At 39.9% G+C, this 19,874-nt stretch overlaps 2 protein-coding genes across 6 annotated transcripts in view; both read right to left on the bottom strand.

Annotated features, from left to right (window-relative positions):
* Positions 1-700: 700 nt before the first annotated feature.
* On the bottom strand, positions 701-7,475 carry LOC114646682 (alkaline phosphatase-like). Of its 2 annotated transcripts, XM_051923786.1 has the most exons (11): positions 6,978-7,465; positions 6,464-6,580; positions 6,278-6,393; positions 6,017-6,191; positions 5,762-5,937; positions 5,532-5,672; positions 5,381-5,450; positions 1,863-1,997; positions 1,581-1,772; positions 1,185-1,304; positions 701-1,111 (listed from the first exon to the last, which is right to left on the bottom strand). In XM_051923786.1, exons 1-11 carry the CDS (start codon positions 7,051-7,053, stop codon positions 771-773), a joined length of 1,659 nt encoding a protein of 552 aa, XP_051779746.1. In that variant the 5' UTR covers positions 7,054-7,465; the 3' UTR covers positions 701-770. The 2 variants fall into 2 exon arrangements, 1 of the variants encoding a protein (XP_051779746.1); XR_007934276.1 differs by lacking the exon at positions 701-1,111 and having other exon boundaries at positions 1,189-1,304; positions 1,436-1,772; positions 6,978-7,475.
* A 165-nt stretch (positions 7,476-7,640) lies between these two features.
* Positions 7,641-19,874, bottom strand: part of eif4g1a (eukaryotic translation initiation factor 4 gamma, 1a) — a 116,756-nt gene continuing 104,522 nt past the window's right edge. For all 4 annotated transcript variants that reach the window (XM_028794992.2, XM_028794991.2, XM_051923784.1 and 1 more), the window contains 15 exons: positions 15,707-15,811; positions 15,036-15,198; positions 12,104-12,204; positions 11,823-11,925; positions 11,587-11,689; positions 10,923-11,224; positions 10,689-10,804; positions 10,307-10,479; positions 9,995-10,120; positions 9,770-9,851; positions 9,587-9,685; positions 9,282-9,416; positions 9,118-9,199; positions 8,874-9,014; positions 7,641-8,797 (listed from right to left, as the gene is read on the bottom strand). In XM_028794992.2, the coding sequence (XP_028650825.1) occupies positions 8,616-8,797; positions 8,874-9,014; positions 9,118-9,199; positions 9,282-9,416; positions 9,587-9,685; positions 9,770-9,851; positions 9,995-10,120; positions 10,307-10,479; positions 10,689-10,804; positions 10,923-11,224; positions 11,587-11,689; positions 11,823-11,925; positions 12,104-12,204; positions 15,036-15,198; positions 15,707-15,811 (2,013 nt within the window). In that variant the 3' untranslated portion in view covers positions 7,641-8,615. The remainder of the gene's footprint in view (positions 8,798-8,873; positions 9,015-9,117; positions 9,200-9,281; positions 9,417-9,586; positions 9,686-9,769; positions 9,852-9,994; positions 10,121-10,306; positions 10,480-10,688; positions 10,805-10,922; positions 11,225-11,586; positions 11,690-11,822; positions 11,926-12,103; positions 12,205-15,035; positions 15,199-15,706; positions 15,812-19,874) is intronic.

Here is a 19,874-nt window from a genome sequence, read left to right on the forward strand (position 1 = left end):
TTTTTTTCTCTTCAATGCCTTTGGGTCTCTATTCTCCGTATTGTCCTTATATGCTTTCTATGCGCTGAGAGCACGATGTGTGTACCATGTGCTTTTAATTTACACGATTGATTTTTTTTTTTTTGATCGGTGTGCTCTTATATATTCTGTACTCTCTTTGCGGACCCCGTAGTGTCTTAACCCGTGCCTGCTTTGCTTCCGCAGTTTCAGACGCGCGTTGTAGGCGCCTGCGTTCATTGATCTTATCCAGGTGGGCTCATATGTGTATCGTTGAGCAGTATTGTGTTTGAATCTGGTGTAAAGTGTTCAGCGGTTTGTGCAACCCTAAGCAGCACGTTATTCCTAACTTCACTCCGCAGTAGTGCCACTCACAATATGGCGGTTGTTTTATTTGCTATTTCCATTAGTTGAGCTGTATACGCCTGCGCAGTACGTCTCATGGTCCCATCGCCGTGTACCTGCGTCCATGCCATCCGGTTTACCATTCTCGGTTAGTAATATGGATCCTGCAGCATTACTTCCCAGCATCCTGACTGTGGCACGAATTGCACATGATGACCTGTAAATCAATCCATGTCTTGAAATGGACACAACATGCTTCCATTAAGCTGTGCTGCTCATTGGGACTCCTCAATGATCCAGGTGACTTTGGATCAAATATATTTTAATACCACCACTGAAATTAGACACACTTAACACACTTTGAATAATAGACTTAACTTTATTAGGTTTAGTAGTGGCCAAACAGAGGACCTGGCCATCTCAACCATTTAAGAGGACCACAGAGCAATCAGAACACAGAAGAGAGAGGTTTTCAGGAAGGTAGCACTTTGAAGGCAAAACCCCAAGCTGTAGGCAGCAGTTGAAGTGCGTTTGGTCACAGTTGTAGTGCGTTTGGTCACAGTGGTGGGCACTTTAGGAATCTGGCCACAGCGGGAACTATAGGGGCCTATGCAAGCAGCATAAGCCATGGCATGGGCAATGAAAACATCTTCGTTGGTACCTTTAAAAAGATGTGACCAAGGCCCTTGAGCATATACGGGGACATCCTCCCCCGCATGCGTTTCCTCAACAAGGGGCACCGCTGCCTGCGGAGTGTAGTCCTTATGACCTGTGAAGACACAGTAAAAATATGCAGGCACAGCTCCAGTGGCATGCCAACATGGCAGAAAGACTGTACTCACTGATGCTGTGGTTCTGCGGGTTTGAGCGTTGACCATTGACCACACGAAACCCAGGTCCATTGGCATAGAGGAGGGAGGTGTAAGGCATGCCATCCACATCGCTCACCTGGGGGGCAAAGCCTGTAAGACAGACAAATCTGAAGTTGCTGAGAGAGACCTGGACCTCCACATCAAACAGAAAAGAATGATGTTTTTCTTGGGCCTCTGCCATATATGCTTAAAACAGGAGAGGGGGCAAAAGGAGTGTCCACCTTAACCAGTATGTCCATCCTCATACAGTGCTTCTTTATATCAGCTGAGGTGGATTCCCAAATATGTAGCCCTAGAAACTAACTACAACTGCCTAAGCTGTCCATGGACTAATACAACTCCTTCATGTGTCATCAAGCACTTTACCAAATATTGGGTTGCCTCTGTCAGTGTAGCCCCCGAGACTCAAAGTGTGAGAGTGGTCAGCAGAAACAACAGTGAGTGTCTCTGAGGCATCAGTCAACTCGAGAGCCCTCTCAATAGCATTATCGAGCAGCATGGCCTCATAGAGTGCAAGTTTGGCTCTCCCCGAGTGATGACCCTGGTCGATCTTTCCACCTGTAACATTAAGAAACACAAGGAAGTTTGAAGGAAGAGATTGTTCCATTTGAGGTTAGACCCTAATGGAGCCTACTGAGAACAACTCACCCTCCACAAAAAGGAAGAAGCCCTGAGTGTTCTTTCGGAGGATGTGCACTGCCTTGTCCACCATCTCTACAATTGAGGGGTCAGTACTGCTATTCCGTTCCAACTCATAGGCCAGGTCACCTGGCTCAAAGAGACCTGACATCAAGAGACATCTGGCTGGTTAGCAAATTTTTCCACACATTAGAATACTAGTACCCGTCACGTGTACAGTGTGCCAACATATAGTCCCAAAAGTTGACAGCACGACCCACCGACTATCAACTGGCACCATTAACCAGCAGCAGAGAGCAGGGTCTAAATGAGGAACTGCTGACATGATGCCATTAGGAAACACTCAAGCTCTGTGGACTTGGCCCCTGTCCACACTACATTTTTTTGTTGAAAAGTCAGACATTTGTCTCCACTTTCACCTACACTTCACCAGCATTTTTAACTCATGAAAACCTACTACTTCTGAAAATGCTCTCCAGAGCCAAACACTTTAAAAACATCAATGTAGGATCTGTGTGGAAAGAAGAGAAAAATGACAAATTTTAGAAATCACAAGACTCCATCGCTCGCCGATTGGTTCATTCTTAATAGTTGGCTCTTCCCTGATTAGACCCTGCTCATTCCCTGAATGGTTACCCTTCGTGGAGGAAAAAAAACTTATTGCAACATACAGTAGCAGGCAAAGAAGAGTTGCTTATCCTCTCACTTGTTGTGTGTTGCTTACCTGTATGAGTCTTGTGGTCAAATGGCTACTCGTACCACATGACAGTAGCCCGTGCTACTGTAGGAAAATGAAGTATGTGGCACAAGAAAATTACATCTGCATCAGCAATAAACTGCTGTTGATCTACAGGAAAACTCATCTCATGACAAATGCTTTACTTCAGGATAAGTTGCACCATCCTCCCAAGATCAAAGCAGCTGAAAAGACTTTCATTACTGCAACAAAAGGACAAATCGACAAGTTTTACATCTTAGATCATTGGAATTAATTTAAATATTTAAGGCATGTGTATCATTGTCGTAGGGACCTTTGATCTTAATATTATGATGAATCCTGTTTAGGCTATTATGAGAAAGATGTGTTTGTTATATCTCTAAAAATATTTCTATAATTCATTATGAATAAAGCAAGCACCAGGGGTTATTTCCCATGGTAAAATGGTTTTATGAGATCAGAAGCGACAGCCTCTTCTTCACTTTGTATCGTTTCACAGCAAATGGAACAGATGTTATCTCATGAAGATCTTTGGGCAGGTACTGTCCCAGTTGTTGAGCATTGATTTCAGACTAATTTTAGGTTTCTGAGGTATAAAAGGGCAAGTTTTTAAAATGCCAAAGAGTGGTATCTATCTCCTGGAATGTGCATTTCTAATATTCCTTATTTTGATATTTTTATAAAATGTATTCAAGTTTCTGCTGCTATTAACAAGTTGTCTGTTTTTGTGCTAGTATCACTAATTTTAATGCTATAAAAGGTATAGCCCCTTTTACTGTGGACACATGCTGGAACTCAGCTTCAAGAGATTCACAATCTGAATATTCCTATTTGGCTAGGATTCTTTTGTAGTTAGGCATTGAATTAAATGTAATAGATGCTACATTAAGCTGACTAACGTCAGGTGTTTCATTATGAAATACATTTATGTAATTCATGTTAAAACAGCAACTTGTCCCTGAGGTTTTCTCATAGAGCACACACTATTAAACAGCCTTAACCTATGAGGTTACAGACTGTTAGCTATAGGTGTATTGCTTTCTAGGAGCATATAAACTACAGCTATGCAGAATATTGTTAATTCCAGCGAACTCAATTATTGCATTAACTATTACTTATATTTTTAAAGATAAAACTGGTCTTTTAGAACAAAAGCAACACAGAGGGAGATTTAGGGTCCATGGTCCTATTCCATTGTTGGTTAGGAGACATGAGGCTTAACATTTTTCTAAACTCACAACCAGGTAAAAATACACCTAGAGTGCAAGGGCTCAAACTAAACAAGTACGTGTGGTCCGATTGACATGCCACAATGTGGGCGTTCAGTATGTGTACTATCGGTTAATAGTTTTACTTTAGAACACCTCAGTTTTGGGGACGGGGGGAGTCAAGGAATCAAGTGTACATAATTTTATTCAGCCAAACTGTGGTAACCCTTTTGATTCAGAATGCCAGTCGCTCTAAGTCATCAACTCTGCCTCCAACAAAAGAACTCCACATCATCCCACTTCCTCCTCCAAATATTGATTCATGTGTCCAGATTTTCTACCGATTTGCAGTAGTCCAGAGGTGGTACGTCAAAGACCTATTTTGTCCTTCAAGGAATGGCTCTCTTACTGCCACTCACCCTGTCAAACCTGCAGCAGAGTCTCCTCTTCACAGTAGAAACAGACTTGCTTTTTTTGATTGCGCTTGAAGTTGTGCTGTGAGGCGCCCATCAAGAAACTTGTCTTCTGATTGGGTTGCGACTTTGGGTCTGCCAGATCTCTTCCTATCAGAGTTTCTTCCTAGTTTCCTTTAGTTAGTGTACAACACACCATACTCAACCACACCAATTTTTTTTTTATTTTTTTAATTTTCTCCAAATGAAAGGCCTACACAGTAATAGTGGTCTGACTCCTTTCATTTGTTAATTGCTGTTTTCTTGCCATCAATTACTGGAATTTATAAGACTGACAGAGGTTAGATAATCAAGGGAAGTTGGGACATCAATATAAATTGTTTGCTTCAACTTGCCAGGCTTAATTTATTTTAATATTACTGCAGAACATCTTCATGTGACAACTAATAGGTTACAACCTGCAGAAGGGCCATTTGCAATATTCTCATATTTCCTTTTTTGTTTTTGCAAACCTAAAACGTAAATTTCAACTTCTGGCTTAACTTGTGACGATCATGTGACAGTCCAATCATAAAATACAATCAGGAATAGAAGCCCCTTCATACTGAATGTTAAACAAAAGACAAAGCAGCTTAAAAAAAAGCAGCATGCCAAAAATTGCACAATGCATGCCCAATTAAAAATATTCATGTCCAGTGTTATCAGTCGCTTTAGTATAGATAACAATAGTGTGAGAATGCTAGTTTGGACATAGCCTTATATACATGTGGTCAGACACCATCAGCGCAGTGGGGTTTGCAGAGGCACAAGACATTTGGTTTAACACATAGCTAACAATTTACTGCATTTGTCATAATGCATACACAGCCCTTTGAAATCACCATTCAATATTTGATTTTTCTATCCACATGTACAGTTCAATACATCCATATCTGAATACATACAAGCTTCCACCCTAAAAGTGCCCTGATATTAAGGTAAGCTTTAAAATATTTCCAGAAATAACCCACTCCCTACATATGGCTAACTGAAAAGGTGAATGCAACAACTTGCCGCCAGATAAATTCCAACATGGGACAACTGACATTCCAAATAATGTCTCAACTAGCACATGCTTTAGTCTTGACTAAGCACATTATCCTACCAAGTAACCCACTGACTAGGTGGCACCTTTGCTAGATACTTTACCCATCAAGTAGTCGGTTCTCTCTGGATCCACTTTGTCCAGCTGATCTCGATGCCACACATAGGTTGCATTCTTTAAGTTAAAAATAAATAAATTAGGTTGAGACGCACTATCCTAGTACAATGCCAAACACAAGGTGGGGGTTTTGCCAACCTTGGTCCCTTTCATTTCTCTCCATTTGTCAATTAAGTTGAGCCCATCAAGGCGCTGGCCCTGGTACCGGTTCTCATTGGGATACTCTATGTCCGGGGTCCCTTGAGGACTCATGTGCTGACGACCTCCTCCCATAATAACCTGAAGAGCACAGTAGATCTTTCAAATGCTAATTTGTGCAAAACCTGAGACATAGCATAATGTATTGTCATTAACAGCATCTCAAACACCTCAATATCTCTAATGTTATGAACCAACTGATAGGCAATGTCCAGACATCCAGGCTTCCTTTGGTCAGCAGGGATACTGGCATCTGAATACCAGTAGCGGTTGGGACAGTGTGCATAAAGAGGGGCAGGTGTGGCATGCTGTACACGAGTGGTTGTCACAAAGCCCACAGATTTACCTGTTGATACAGAGAAAGAACCTTCAGTTATGAAGCAAAGGAAACCAACAAAAGGTGAGAAACACTCCACCCCACTAACCTGCATCTTTAGCCCAAGACAAAAGGCTATGCACTTCATTGCCAACCGTGCTGTTGCACAGGTTGTATGTGGCGTTGGCACTCAGTCCCACAGTGAACTTGTTACTCTTCACACCACACAAGAAGGCTGTGGCAGCACAGGAACTATCCGCAACCTGAGAGTCTGTGCAGTATGTCTGAGGGTCACAGAGGGCTTGACTAAGCAACGAGTGTCTGGGGCAACCGACGAGCCGTCTCAAAGGCATAATTCAAGACATCTTACCTTAGAGAGAGACGTGTGTTGGAAGCTGTCCATCGCCAGGCTGTACTCTTCTCCAGACTGACCTTGTAGCTGACCCTTTAAAATGCGTGTTGACACAATGGTGTTCAGTCCCATACCTGGAAAGAGCAAAACAAATGAGCTGGTGGCAGCTCCCACAAAGAAATGTGCACTGGCCAGATCTCTTACCATCACCTATGAACAAGATGATATTCCTTGCTGTCTTCACAGAGTTTTCATACAGAAGGCTTCTCTGAATGTGGGAACTTGCTGTGTCATACCAGAACTTCGGCAGACGTTCACTATCTGAAGAGCATACATTTAATGAGGGAGAGAGATCCCAGATGGCTGATTACCCTAAAAAATGACTGTTGTTCAACTTCGAGTTTCAGTTTGGCAAAAAAAAATATATTTTTTAGCCTCAGCAAGGTTTTAACACTCAAAATTCTAATTTAATACAATATAAACCTTTAAAAACAAAATCTGCAAACTCCACTGTCACACACACACATGCACTAAAGACCATTATTAATCAGTCTGAAAAATGAGACCACCTCTCTAGCAGTCCTTGCCAGCTATACCCACTTTGGGAGTTCTTCTTGGACAGGATTCATGGCAGTTATCCATTTCTCTTAATACTACTTCTTCCCAAACAATGAAGGTGATTGTTTAGCTTCCTTTTAAACCTTGCCTATGTTATTACCTGGAAAGGAGACTGATCCGATGAAGCCAAGACGACAGCTGGTGATAAACACCATCTGAGCTAGTAGCAGCAGCATAGTAATGCAATTTACTCAGCACAGAGAGTTGCACCATATTTTATACATCTGGAGCGTGAGAGACCAGGTATCACCTGAGAAAGCCCACACCCAGCCCACCTTGCCAAACAAAGCCCAAAAGGATATGTGAATTAAGCTAGCTGAGCTATCGTATAGCATGACCAAATAGGTAAACAGATTAAGGAAGACAAAGAGCAAGATGAGGTGAAGTGCACACCAAACATGGGCACTAGTACAGAAGACTGGAAACACCCATTGAAATATCCGACAAGAGGGACTTTTACTGATACAAGCTATATGCCACCAACTTTACCAATTACAGTAGTCTGTGTAAGAAAGAGCTACCAGCACCTATTTCTCTAAACTTTGTACGTCAAGCAAAGCACTCCTTTATCAGCAGGGCCAGAGAAAAAGTTAACACCATGTCAAGGAATTAGATGCTCTTTCGCGAACTGTGTGGACAAGAACATCCTGCAACAAATGGCTAAACCTGCAGACAACGGGGACACACACATGAGCATCAGAAAGTAAGACACATGAACTCATTTTCCACTTTGTGGCACAAAAAGTGGCAGAGAACAAGAAAATTTGCAGCAAGCTGACAGCCTTTATTTGCAATTCATCTTTATTCTGTTCTTTCCAGTTGCGAATGTGAAAAGAGGCATTAATCTTTTAATTAAATACTTAAAGCAAAAAAGTATTTACAAATTTCATTTAAATTGTAATCAGAGTTCATGTGGATAATTACAAGCACCTCATGGTAACTCAGGAGAGAAAACTATAAATACAGAAGTGTCCGCCGATGCCGGGAAATCAAAGTCCGAAGGCGGCAAAAGTTACATGGCATTACATTAGCTGTTTTCAGAGGAAAAAAAAAAAAAAAAAAAAAATCTATTTACAGGACTGTCCTAAAATCTTTTTTCTAGCTGAAAGGATTCTAGGAGCTGTACTGTTTCTCATTTAAAGTGTGATCTCTCTCTCTTCAAGTTTTTAATGATTATTTATATTTATTTATATATATATTTTATATATATTTTTCCGCTACAGACAGGGGCTTCCCCCCCCCTTATAGTGTAGGAATTCAATGAGCAGGAATCGAGTGAAAATGAACTCAAGTTCATCCAGCCCCAGTCGTCCAAACCTGGGAACAGCCTGGCACATCATTCCACTTCTGCAAAGTCCGACTGCCATGTCGAGCTGTCCCCAAATTGCATTTTGTTTCTTGTACATAAAAAAAAAAAAAAAAAAAAACACCCTCTCAGAGTGCCACTTAATTGTACATTTGTAAAGAGCAGCCTTTAGTTTATTTAATTAACAAGACGAACTATAGAGATTTAAAACTAAAAGATAAAAAACTGAACACTTGAGGGATTGCACTCTCTCTCTCTTTCCAAGTCCTTTTCTTTTTTTTTCTTTTTAAATTTTGTTAGACATTCTTCAAAGGGGTAAGAAAGGGGGAAAATGGCTTGTTGCATTGCCAAGCTGCTGCAGTGTCAAGCAGCTCACTCCTTAATCCTAATGCAAGCCATGTATCAAACCAAGTTCCACAGGTGCACATGCTGTTAGTTGTTGTCCGACTCGTCTTCTGCTTCCCGCAGCCAGGTGAAGAAGGCAGTGACAGATTTTAGTGCAACTCCTTTGCCTTGCAGCTCTGCTGGGTCTTTGCTAGACTCCCACTTGTAAAAGGCCTCTTCTTTGATTACATCCTCGTCGTAGAGAGCATCAAAAAACATGCGCAACAAGTCTACAAAGAAAAACAAAACCATTAGCTTAAACCTTACGGCTTGCTACACCACCAACCAGAAAGCACCACGACTTACTGGGTGGTTGTTCCAGTTTGACCATCAGGGCTTGTAGAGCATAGAGTGCTTGCAGTTCCTTCTGCTCATCTGTCAAGTACTTCTGGAGAACCTTGGCTCTCTGAACAATCTGTTTGCTGTCTACACGGTAAGGATTTTCAACTGAAAGGCAGACATTCAGGTTTAAGTCATGGAAGCAGTTACCTTCCACCACCAGGACCCTGTGGCTGTTATAAAGTTTCATGCCTCACACAGAAGTACTTACAAATGATTGCTGACTGACAGACTGATGTCATCACTGCCCGGACAAAAGTATTTGAAACAATTTGTTGCTCATCTAGGTTAGCCTGGAAAGAAGAATCACCATTTAAATTAGTGGATGGTTTCCTGAATGTCATTTTGGCAAGATTTTCTAGGACAGCTCCTTACCTCAACCCAGTCGTATATTCTTTGGTTGTCCGCTTTCTCCTGCAGCAGTTTGTCCAAAAGTCGACACAGCTCCTCAAAGGACAACTCTTTTTTGCTTGGTTTTTCACTATCATCACCCAAGGTGAACTCTACTTTCTATTGAAAAACAAGACCCAACACAATTACAAAATGGAGTCAATCAGTCACTTGACATAAAACATGTACCAAAAGGAATTGCAGTTGCAATCAAGACCTGACACTTTGACGCTCAATCATTTGTGATTGGTTATTTGTCTTTTGACAAAGTATGGTGACTACTTCCTCACCTTTTCAGTGACAAACTTATTTACATCCACATCCTCTGGTAGAAAGTTCTTCCAGCTGAGTCCCTCTTCTCGCCACAAGGCTCCTGCCTTTTTATGACTCTGGTAGCAAAAAATACTCAATTAGAAGACATTAGTAACTGCCTTACAACTTTCCCTTGATAAACACATGGTAAAAGAACCTACCATTTCTTTGCAGAGAAGCAGTAAGATTTCAACAAGCAAGTGGCCAGCCTTGCCCAGTGGCACAAGCGGTTTGGTCACCTCCCTACAAGCAAAATAATTACAGTGTAACACACTGGCAGTGTACACACCTAAGACAAGCACCATGTATTCTATTAAAATCCTTGGAGGGAGCACACTACTGAGAAGTAATGACTGGACAATAAGCCCTGTGGAGAGAAATAGTACCTGAAAAGTTCTCCCATGTGAATTCCTCCTTCATGAAGAATTGGCGTAATTATTTCTGCCAAGTATAACCAAATGTGTGGAATATCAATCTCCATATCCTCTGCAATGGCTAGTATTTCCTGCAGACTAAAGGAATAAGACATTAATACAGCAGAAACCTTGACGACTAAATAAAAGCCTGAGATACAGGGCTCAGTTCACAAACTTTACAACAAAAAACTTCCCAATCAACCAACCAGTGGTCAACAGGAAGAAATGTAGGCAACCTTCAAACCCTTCATCGTATGTTTCATAAAGATATAAAGGGCATACCCTTTGTAATACTGCTCCTTTGTCAGTGTTCCCACTTTGACCAGCTGGTACAGTAGTAGACCCATATGCTCCCTGGCTATTGTACTCCTCTCCAATGTTGACTCAATGCCATTCCGTACAAAGATGAAGAGTAGCGAGGTAGAGTTCATCTCCAGGACACAAAGCATGGCTTCCTACAAGAAGAAAAACAAGAATGCCTGAAACTGTCCCTACACAGCCACATGACTGGGCCCCAATCTAATTACCTAATATTTCTGAAGCCAACTGCAGACTTTAAAGTTACGAAGAATTCTAACCTTGTTTAATATCCCTGGATTAGGGGTGCACACTGCTTAGAATCACCCCATTATCAAAGGTGGACAAATACAGGAAGTTAACTCACTTTCATATCATTAATATGCAGAAATTCCTCAATGATGGATTTCGATTTTTTCTCCATATCATCCTCACTCAAAGCTGGTTTTGATGGAACAGGTGTTACAACAGCCTCTCTCTTAGCTGAAATACAAGGCCCAAATCAGACTTAATCAAATGTAATGGTTTGTTTAATACACTGGAAGAATAGTAACGAAGAGTCACCTAGAAATGACTCATTACCAGAAAATTTAATACCAACCTGACTCTTTACTCCTGTCTCGCTCCCGGCTGCTGCGGTCTCTCTCTTCAGTCATACTTGCTACCCTGCGCAAGGGGTCTTGGGAACCACGGTGTTCTCTCTCCCGGCTACGATCATCAGTTTCTTTGCTATAGCTTCTTTTAGTGATTGGGGGTCTATTTCTGTCTGCTTGCCTCTCCCCACCTTCTCTTCTCTCAAAGCGATCAGTCCTATCTGAACGGTCAAAGCGCTCTCCTCGGTCATACCGGTCACTGCGCTCTCCCCTGTCATACCGATCACTGCGTTCTCTGCTTGAGCTGCTCCTAAAATTTATAACATACAACAGGTAAGAAAACTGTTTGCCCTGTCCAGATAAATGCATTTTCCAATGCACTGACACTCCGCCCTGAAACGTTTTAGGTGAAAAAAAAAAAGTGGATTTTTACTAGTGTCACAAGATGCAAGTTTCAGCACTGTCAATGATTTTTGTGCTTCTGAACCAATTTGCCAATGGAATGCACCATGACATTTTTAAGAAAAGGATGTCAATGACATTCCAAGTTCTAAAAGTAAAACAAGATCTCACACTCTTTTTGCATCAAGGTAATTGCTCAGTAAATATTAATTCTCTGGCTCACTGGCAATCTCTTAAGAACAATTCCAAGCTTTTTAAATTTCTACTCACCTCTGCACAACTCTGCGCGAGTCACTTTCTGCTGAGGAAGATGACTGCTGCAAAGCAGAAAACCTATTCAACGTACTTGTTGTCGGCCTCCCAGACTCTGGGGCTGATAAACGGAGGAAAAAAAAAAAAAAAAAAAAAATGATTGTTAAGTTGCAGTTCTATCTGACAAGCCAAAAAAAAAAAAAAATCAAGGACAAGCTTTGAGACCATCACTAATTTTTCACAATAACACCAACCCTGTTCATTGGGCTTGGCTCCCGAGCCTCCACTGCTGCCTTTTCCCCAACTTAGTCTACCTCCAGGTGCCAGCAGCTGATTATTAAAATCCAATGCACCAGGCTATAAGATACAAAGAAAGATTAGAAGTAAAAACCTGTATGGATGCATTCTTCTATTTTATCTTAACTATTGTTTATTTCTAATTATATTCATACTGCGTGAACAAGTTAAAACACACTTTACAGAGTCTGAAGTGATTTCAGTTCTTTCCTTCTCTTACAGTAATCTCTACACTTACCTTAGTAATTTTGCTGAGGCGGCTGGTATCAATTGGACGGTTCTTGGTGCTGATAGGTACCGTGTTCCAGCCCTCATCTTGTGGCTGACTGATTCTGCCCACTAAGGGGAAAGCAACAGAACTATAAATTGCCCACAACCGCATGAAGCAGTAGAATTTAATTAAAAAAAAACTGAAGAATTTAAATGCTCTCTGCAACACCAATTGTCCTGTTAAGCAAATTCATCAGGTTTGCATGAAAAATCCTTTTCATGGCTGCATTGAGTTCTCTTCTGATTATCCAGTTATATACTTAACACTTGTAGAAATGTGTTCTGGGCACCAATAACATGGTATTATAATGACCAAGTTAAAAAAAAAATAAATAAAACATTTCCTGCAAAACCATATACCAGCTTTAAGCTTAAAAACACCAGCTTGCATTCATTAGTAACTTACTCATTAATTTGTAGAAAACGATCATTAACTTTAAGCAAAAAGAATTTGAATATTGTTTTGTGAAACTTTTTTTTTTTTTTTTTTTTAAATTAAAAACACTGAGCAGCAAAACTATGGGATAGATTAGATTAATAAAATGCTTATTACCATTGAGCATAGAAATGTAAAACAATCACAATCACAAAAAAGCCTGTCCCCTACCCCAAAGGTATCAAATAAATAATGAACATGCCAGGGCAGTATTGGGTTTTCAATGACAATGCAAATGCTCTTTCACTGTGGCAGAAAGACTGTATGCATTTTTATTTACAAAAAATAAAAAATTTAAACTTATGATTACTGAAACCATCACCATGTAAAATTATACATACAGGAACAAACACACATACATCTTAGATCCAAGTTCCAAAATGTGGTTATAAAATTGATTGTAAAAAAGATTGGAATAAAAACCTGGTGCATTGGGGAATCTCAGAGAACTGAAAACTACTGCCATAAAACACTGTCCTTACATTTTTAAGTTAAGCTTTTGAGAACATTACGTGGAAGTGGTATAGTGTTTAAAGAGGATTATTATTAAATATAGCCTGCAATTACACTACTGCAGGAAGGCACCTGATGCAATAAATTTTTTATTTGTTAGAAGACAGACAATTTACACAAAACAAAGATTACAAAATGCTTCAATAGTTTAACTTTTAAAAGCTTTGAATGGAGGAATGGAGAATCTGCAATAACATCTTAAAAGTATGTGGCTGCTTTCTTTAATTAAGCACACACAAAAATGGGCACCAGCTTTAAAAGCCAAAAACTATTTTCATATTTACACCCAAACATTTCTTGGCTTACCGTTTTCAATTTCTTAATGGCTCAATATAACAAAATTTCAAGTACAAGGCTGAAGTTTAAATATTGTGATTATACATTTCAGTTTTAAATGACACTTCAGAAAAGGTCAATCTTAATGCTTGTCAATTTTGTTCATATCATGGATCCTTCTTTGAAAACTTGAACTTTCCAATATAGTTGTTTTCAACAATGCTATTCTATATCTGTCGTCTACAGAACTAGTTTCATATTTTTTTGTTAAAATAACTATGCCACACCAGGAGGGCATGCAGATAACTGCTTAATGCATTTCAATTTAATTTGTCAATATACCTTATTCTGCAATGAAAACGTTATTTAATGCTAGCTTCATCTAAACAATCAGGCACCAGCAACACAGTATATGGTAGTACAAGGCAGATTTTTTTTTTTTGGCACAGCAACACAAAAATCAGTACATAACTATATAAATTTAAAAATGCAGATATTAGACAGAATGGGGAAGGGGGGCTGGGAACAACACAAATTGAAACAACACTGTATGAGTCCAAGCAAGACTCTTGGTCACAGAAAAAGCAGACAAGGGTATAGGAGTCGAGTGTTCAATTGCCCAGACAAACTACCCAGTGGTTTCAAACAGTTTGTTGTCATAGAACGTAATAATAATAATAATAATATGCATTTATATAGCGCTTTTCTCACTATTTAAAGCGCTCAGCAATTGCAGGTTAAGGGCCTTGCTCAAGGGCCCAACAGAGCAGAGTCACTACTGGCATTTACGGGATTAGAGGCATAACTGTTGCAACAAGTGCTTTATTCAGGCATCCTGTTATACTGTCCCTCATGAATAATCATAAATTTGGCAAGACTGGCATCCTTTACGCTTCACAAAAGGTAAATACCTCTACTGAGCCTTTAAAACAAGGTGGGGTTGTACTGAAAGATAATGAAGAGTCGCAGTGATGTGGGCCCTTCAGAACTTTCTAATCACCTTTACACCACATTAAAATCACTACAGGAGTGGATTCCCTCCATGTCAACTGAAATGTCCATTTAAATTCTTTGTTTTGCTGACAATGAAGGACAGTTTTGTTAATCACACCATTTTATGACATTGCACCTTGTCCTTGTGGTACCCAAACCACTGGAGAGAGGTTTTAAATAGCTGATCCTGTGTCAGTTAAATGATTACAGGCAGCTTATATGGTTAGGACTCATTAAAAGGACCTATAAAATGCATGTTATTAGCCTATTGAGCAATGACAAAACAATACACAGAGCCTAGACTTCATTCACAGCCTTGCATGTTCCGACAGTATACATACTATAGTTATTAAAAAAAAAAAAAAACTAAATAAAAATACGTCTCTGAAGTATTTAGGTGTCAGGATGATCACACACAGAATTCTACCTTTGGAAAAATTACCAAAAAAAAGGGTACTGCTGCCATGAAACAAACTGATGCAATCGCAACCATATGCAACCACATCAAGCAGGAAAGATATTTTAAAAATAAAACCTTCGCAAAAATGGTTTGAGATAACCCATGAACAATCTCTTCCAAGCCAGAAGCCTGGAACAGGTAGACTTTGTAACCTGTTCAATAAGTCTTGCAACTTTATACTAAGCAACTCTTTTGCAGCAGTGTATTGACCAAAATTCTCACCTGAAGAATGTGTTCCACCAGATCCTCCCCTTCGGGTGTCTTTTTTAGAAAGCAGTTGCTGCTGCACCTTGATCTGTTCTCTGTGCTCCTCCATTTCTGCTTCTTTATGGATCTGGTCAATTGTTTTAGGGCCTTGATCTCCCCTTCTAGGAATCCAGTTGTTCTGTCAAATTGGAGAATTCAGACTTAACCTTTCAATTTTGTCCTGCTACCTTCATGATGATTCAGTAAATGTCAGGGGAGTAATATTTGCTTCTCACTCAATAAATACTGTTTCAGCTTCTGCTAATATGCCAGAACTACTCCATATATACTTTTTGTTTCATGTATTACCTGCATAAAATCCACCAAGTGAAATAATTCCCCATTAACTAACAAATGAATCAAAGTGCATTAATATTAACTCTGCAATATATTATCATCAGTAACCCACTTCTAAACCACACTTCTCGTTACGATACACAGAAAGGCCCTGCAAATAAGAAATTTCCCCTGCATTATGAATCTGTACAATTACATTAACAAACACACAAGGCCACACAAGATTATAAGAATTGTGACTTTGGAGAGATAAAACACACACCCTCAAACAATCTGTACGAAAATGGCACCTCACTTAACCAGATCCCTTTAAGGCATAAAAAAAAAAAAAACCCACAAAAAAAGCCTACCCTTCTCAGATCCAGCACATCTTGAAGCATGAAACGGATTCGAGAAGAAGTCTTCTTCTCCTTGATTATTTTCTCCATCTGATTAAAATACTGATCCATGCGAGGCTGTTAAATAAATAAAGTTTAGAATGAAACTTCTATTTGGGAAAACGCCTTCTGCTTGAGGGGGGTTGTCTCATTTTACCTAATCCAAATGTCAGATTATATCGAGGATTTTATCATCTCCGTTCCTCATAAAAATATAAACGTTTTATCTCAGATATCAACATAAATCAAATGGGGCAAGAACATAACATTTTTAGTTGGGAGTATTAAATTATTTCCAGACATTTTTTGACTTTATACATGAATCTAAAGTATGTGTGTGTCTCTCTGTAACTTAAATACAGTGGGGCAAAAAAGTATTTAGTCAGCCACCAATTGTGCAAGTTCTCCCACTTAAAAAGATGAGAGAGGCCTGTAATTTTCATCATAGGTATACCTCAACTATGAGAGACAAAATTAGAAGAAAAAAAAATCCATAAAAATCACAGTCTGATTTTTGAAGAATTTATTTGCAAATTATGGTGGAAAAAAAGTATTTGGTCAATAACAAAAGTTCACCTCAATACTTTGTTATATACCCTTTGTTGGCAATGACAGAGGTCAAATGTTTTCTGTGTCTTCACAAGGTTTTCACACAGTTGCTGGTATTCTGACCCATTCCTCCATGCAGATCTCCTCTAGAGCAGTGATGTTTTGGGGCTGTCGCTGGGCAACACGGACTTTCAACTCCCTCCAAAGATTTTCTATGGGGTTGAGATCTGGAGACTGGCTAGGCCATTCCAGGACCTTGAAATGCTTCTTACGAAGCCACTCCTTCGTTACCCGGGTGGTGTGTTTGGGATCACGGTCATGCTGAAAGACCCAGCCACGTTTCATCTTCAATACCCTTGCTGATGGAAGGAGGTTTTCACTCAAAATCTGACAATACATAGCCCCATTCATTCTTTCCTTTACACGGATCAGTCGTCCTGGTCCCTTTGCAGAAAAACAGCCCCAAAGCATGATGTTTCCACCCCCATGCTTTACAGTAGGTATGGTGTTCTTTGGATGCAACTCAGCATTCTTTCTCCTCCAAACACGACGAGTAGAGTTTTTACCAAAAAGTTCTATTTTGGTTTCATCTGACCATATGGCATTCTCCCAATCCTCTTCTGGATCATCCAAATGCTCTCTAGCAAACTTCAGACGGGCCTGCACATGTACTGGCTTAAGCAGGGGGAAACATCTGGCACTGCAGGATTTGAGTCCCTGGCGGCGTAGTGTGTTATTGATGGTAGCCTTTGTTACTTTGGTCCCAGCTCTCTGCAGGTCATTCACTAGGTCCCCCCGTGTGGTTCTGGGATTTTTGCTCACCGTTCTTGTGATCATTTTGACCCTACGGGGTGAGATCTTGCATGGAGCCCCAGATCGAGGGAGATTATCAGTGGTCTTGTATGTCTTCCATTTTCTAATAATTGCTCCCACAGTTGATTTCTTCACACCAAGCTGCTTACCTATTGCAGATTCAGTCTTCCCAGCCTGGTGCAGGTCTACAATTTTGTTTCTGGTGTCCTTTGACAGCTCTTTGGTCTTGGCCATAGTGGAGTTTGGAGTGTGACTGAGGTGTCTTTTATATTGATAACGAGTTCAAACAGGTGCCATTAATACAGGTAACGAGTGGAGGACAGAGGAGCCTCTTACAGAAGAAGTTACAGGTCCGTGAGAGCCAGAAATCTTGCTTGTTTGTAGGTGACCAAATACTTATTTTCCACCAGAATTTGCAAATAAATTCTTTAAAAATCAGACAATGTGATTTTCTGGATTTTGTTTTCTCATTTTGTCTCTCAGAGTTGAGGTATACCTATGATGAAAATTACAGGCCTCATCTTTTTAAGTGGGAGAACTTGCACAATTGGTGGCTGACTAAATACTTTTTTGCCCCACTGTACATCTATATAAAGTAAAATGCTGCTTTCCATATCCAATTGAAATGAATAAATGACCTTTTGCAAGTTTAAATGCACCTGTCTATCAGATTGATAATCTCTTGGCAGTTGCATAAATAGCAATCCGAAGACAAAAGTTTTTCTTAAGACCTGAAAAAAATCAGTTGAACTATTCAGTTCATATTGAATGGCTTAAAAAAATTTCAATCAAAGCCTTGGCTAGGATTATGGTTGCCATAAGCTATTACTGCAACTAACTATATCTCAATAAATTAGAATATCATCGAAAAGTTAATTTCAGTAATTCAATTCAAAAAGTGAAACTCATATTATATAGATTCATTACACAGTGATATATTTCAAGCGTTTATTCTTTTCATTTTGATGATTATGGCTAATAGCTAATGAAAACCCAAAATTCAGGATCTCAAAAATTAGATTAATATGAAAAGGTTCAATACTGTAGACTCGTGGCGTCACACTCCACTTAGCTAATTAACCCAAAATACCTGCAAAGGTGTCCTGAGCCTTTAAATGGTCTCTCAGTAGGCCAAACAATCAAGGAGAAAGAGAGTGGCTGTCTTCTGGACAACTGTCAAGTCAGCGGACATCCTTCACAAGGGTAAGCTACAAAAGGTCATTGCTAAAGAAGTTGGCTGTTTGCAGAATGCTGTATCCAAGCATATTAATGGAAAATTGAGGAAAAGGAAAAAATGTGGCAGAAAAAGGTGCAGAAGCAACAGGGATAACCACAGCCTTGAGAGGATTGTTAGGCACAGTACATTCAAGAATTTGGGGGAGATTCACAAGGAGTGGACTGTAGCTGGAGTCGGTGCTTCAAGAGCCACCACACACAGACATATTTGGGACATGGGCTACAACCGTCACATTCCTTGTATCAAGCCACTCCTGAACCAGAGACCAGGTCAAAAGAGTCTTACCTGGGGCTAAGGAGAAAAACAGACTGGACTGTTTCTCAGTGGTCCAAAGTCCTCTTTTCAGATGAAAGTAAACTTTGCATTTCATTTGAAAATAAAGGTCCCAGTCTGGAGGAAGAGTGGAGAGGCACAGAAACCAAGTTGCTGGAGGTCCAGTGTGAAGTTTCCACAGTCAGTGATGGTTTGGGGAGCCATGTCATCCGCTGGTGTTGGTCCATGGTTATCAAGTCCAAAGTCAGCACAGCAGTCTACCAGGAAATTTTAGAGCACTTCATGGTTCTCTCTGCTGATAAGCTTTATGGAGATGCCGATTTCATTTTCCAGCAGGACTTGGCACCTGCCCATACTGCCAAAAGTACCAATACCTGGTTTAATGACCATGGTACCACTGTGCTTGACTGGCCAGTAAACTCGCCTGACCTAAACCCCATAGAGACTCTATGGGGTATTGTCAAGAGGATTATGAGACACCAGACCTAACAAAGCAGACGAGCTGATGGCCACTATTAAAGCATCCTGGACTTCCATAACACCTCAGCAATTCCACAGGCTGATCGCCTCCATGCCACACTGCACTGATGCAGTATTTCATGCAAAATGAGCCCCGACCAAGTATTGAGTGCGTACATGGACATACTTTTCAGTAGGCCAACATTTCTGTTAAAAATATATATATATTTTTTAGTTAAGTCTTATGGTATATTCTAATTTTCTGAGATACTGAATTTGGAGTTTTAATTACCTGTAGGCCATAATCAGCAAAATGTAAAGAAATGAATGCTTGAAATATATCACTGTGTGTAATGAATCTATGTAAGTGTTTCACTTTTTCACTTGAATTACTGAAATAAACTTTGATGATCTAATTTATTGAGATGCACCTGTAGGAGGCGGCAAATGTGAGACCTGTAGAATGTAAAGAAATGATTACATTACACAAAAGTTGGTTATAAATGCAGCAAAAGAAAGCCATCATATATTAAATACCAAAAGGCGTTTCACCTTTGTACTTTTCTACTTGTGAAACTGAAAGGTACACATGGCAAATCAAAATGTTACACATTTAACAAGTAAAAAAATCTGCAAGAATTACAATTAATTTGTATCCCCTCTGTTGTATGGAAACCTCGTCTATTAAAGTATGACAAGGGAAACTGCAGAATAATCAGAAAAAAGGTATTTTGAATATAGCTGGCTTATTTAAAAGAGAAAACGCACATTTACTCACTCTTACTGACAGATCTGTGCACAGTAGGCACA

Source organism: Erpetoichthys calabaricus, chromosome 2 (assembly GCF_900747795.2).
Source record: "Erpetoichthys calabaricus chromosome 2, fErpCal1.3, whole genome shotgun sequence".
In the NCBI taxonomy this organism is placed as follows: domain Eukaryota; kingdom Metazoa; phylum Chordata; class Cladistia; order Polypteriformes; family Polypteridae; genus Erpetoichthys; species Erpetoichthys calabaricus.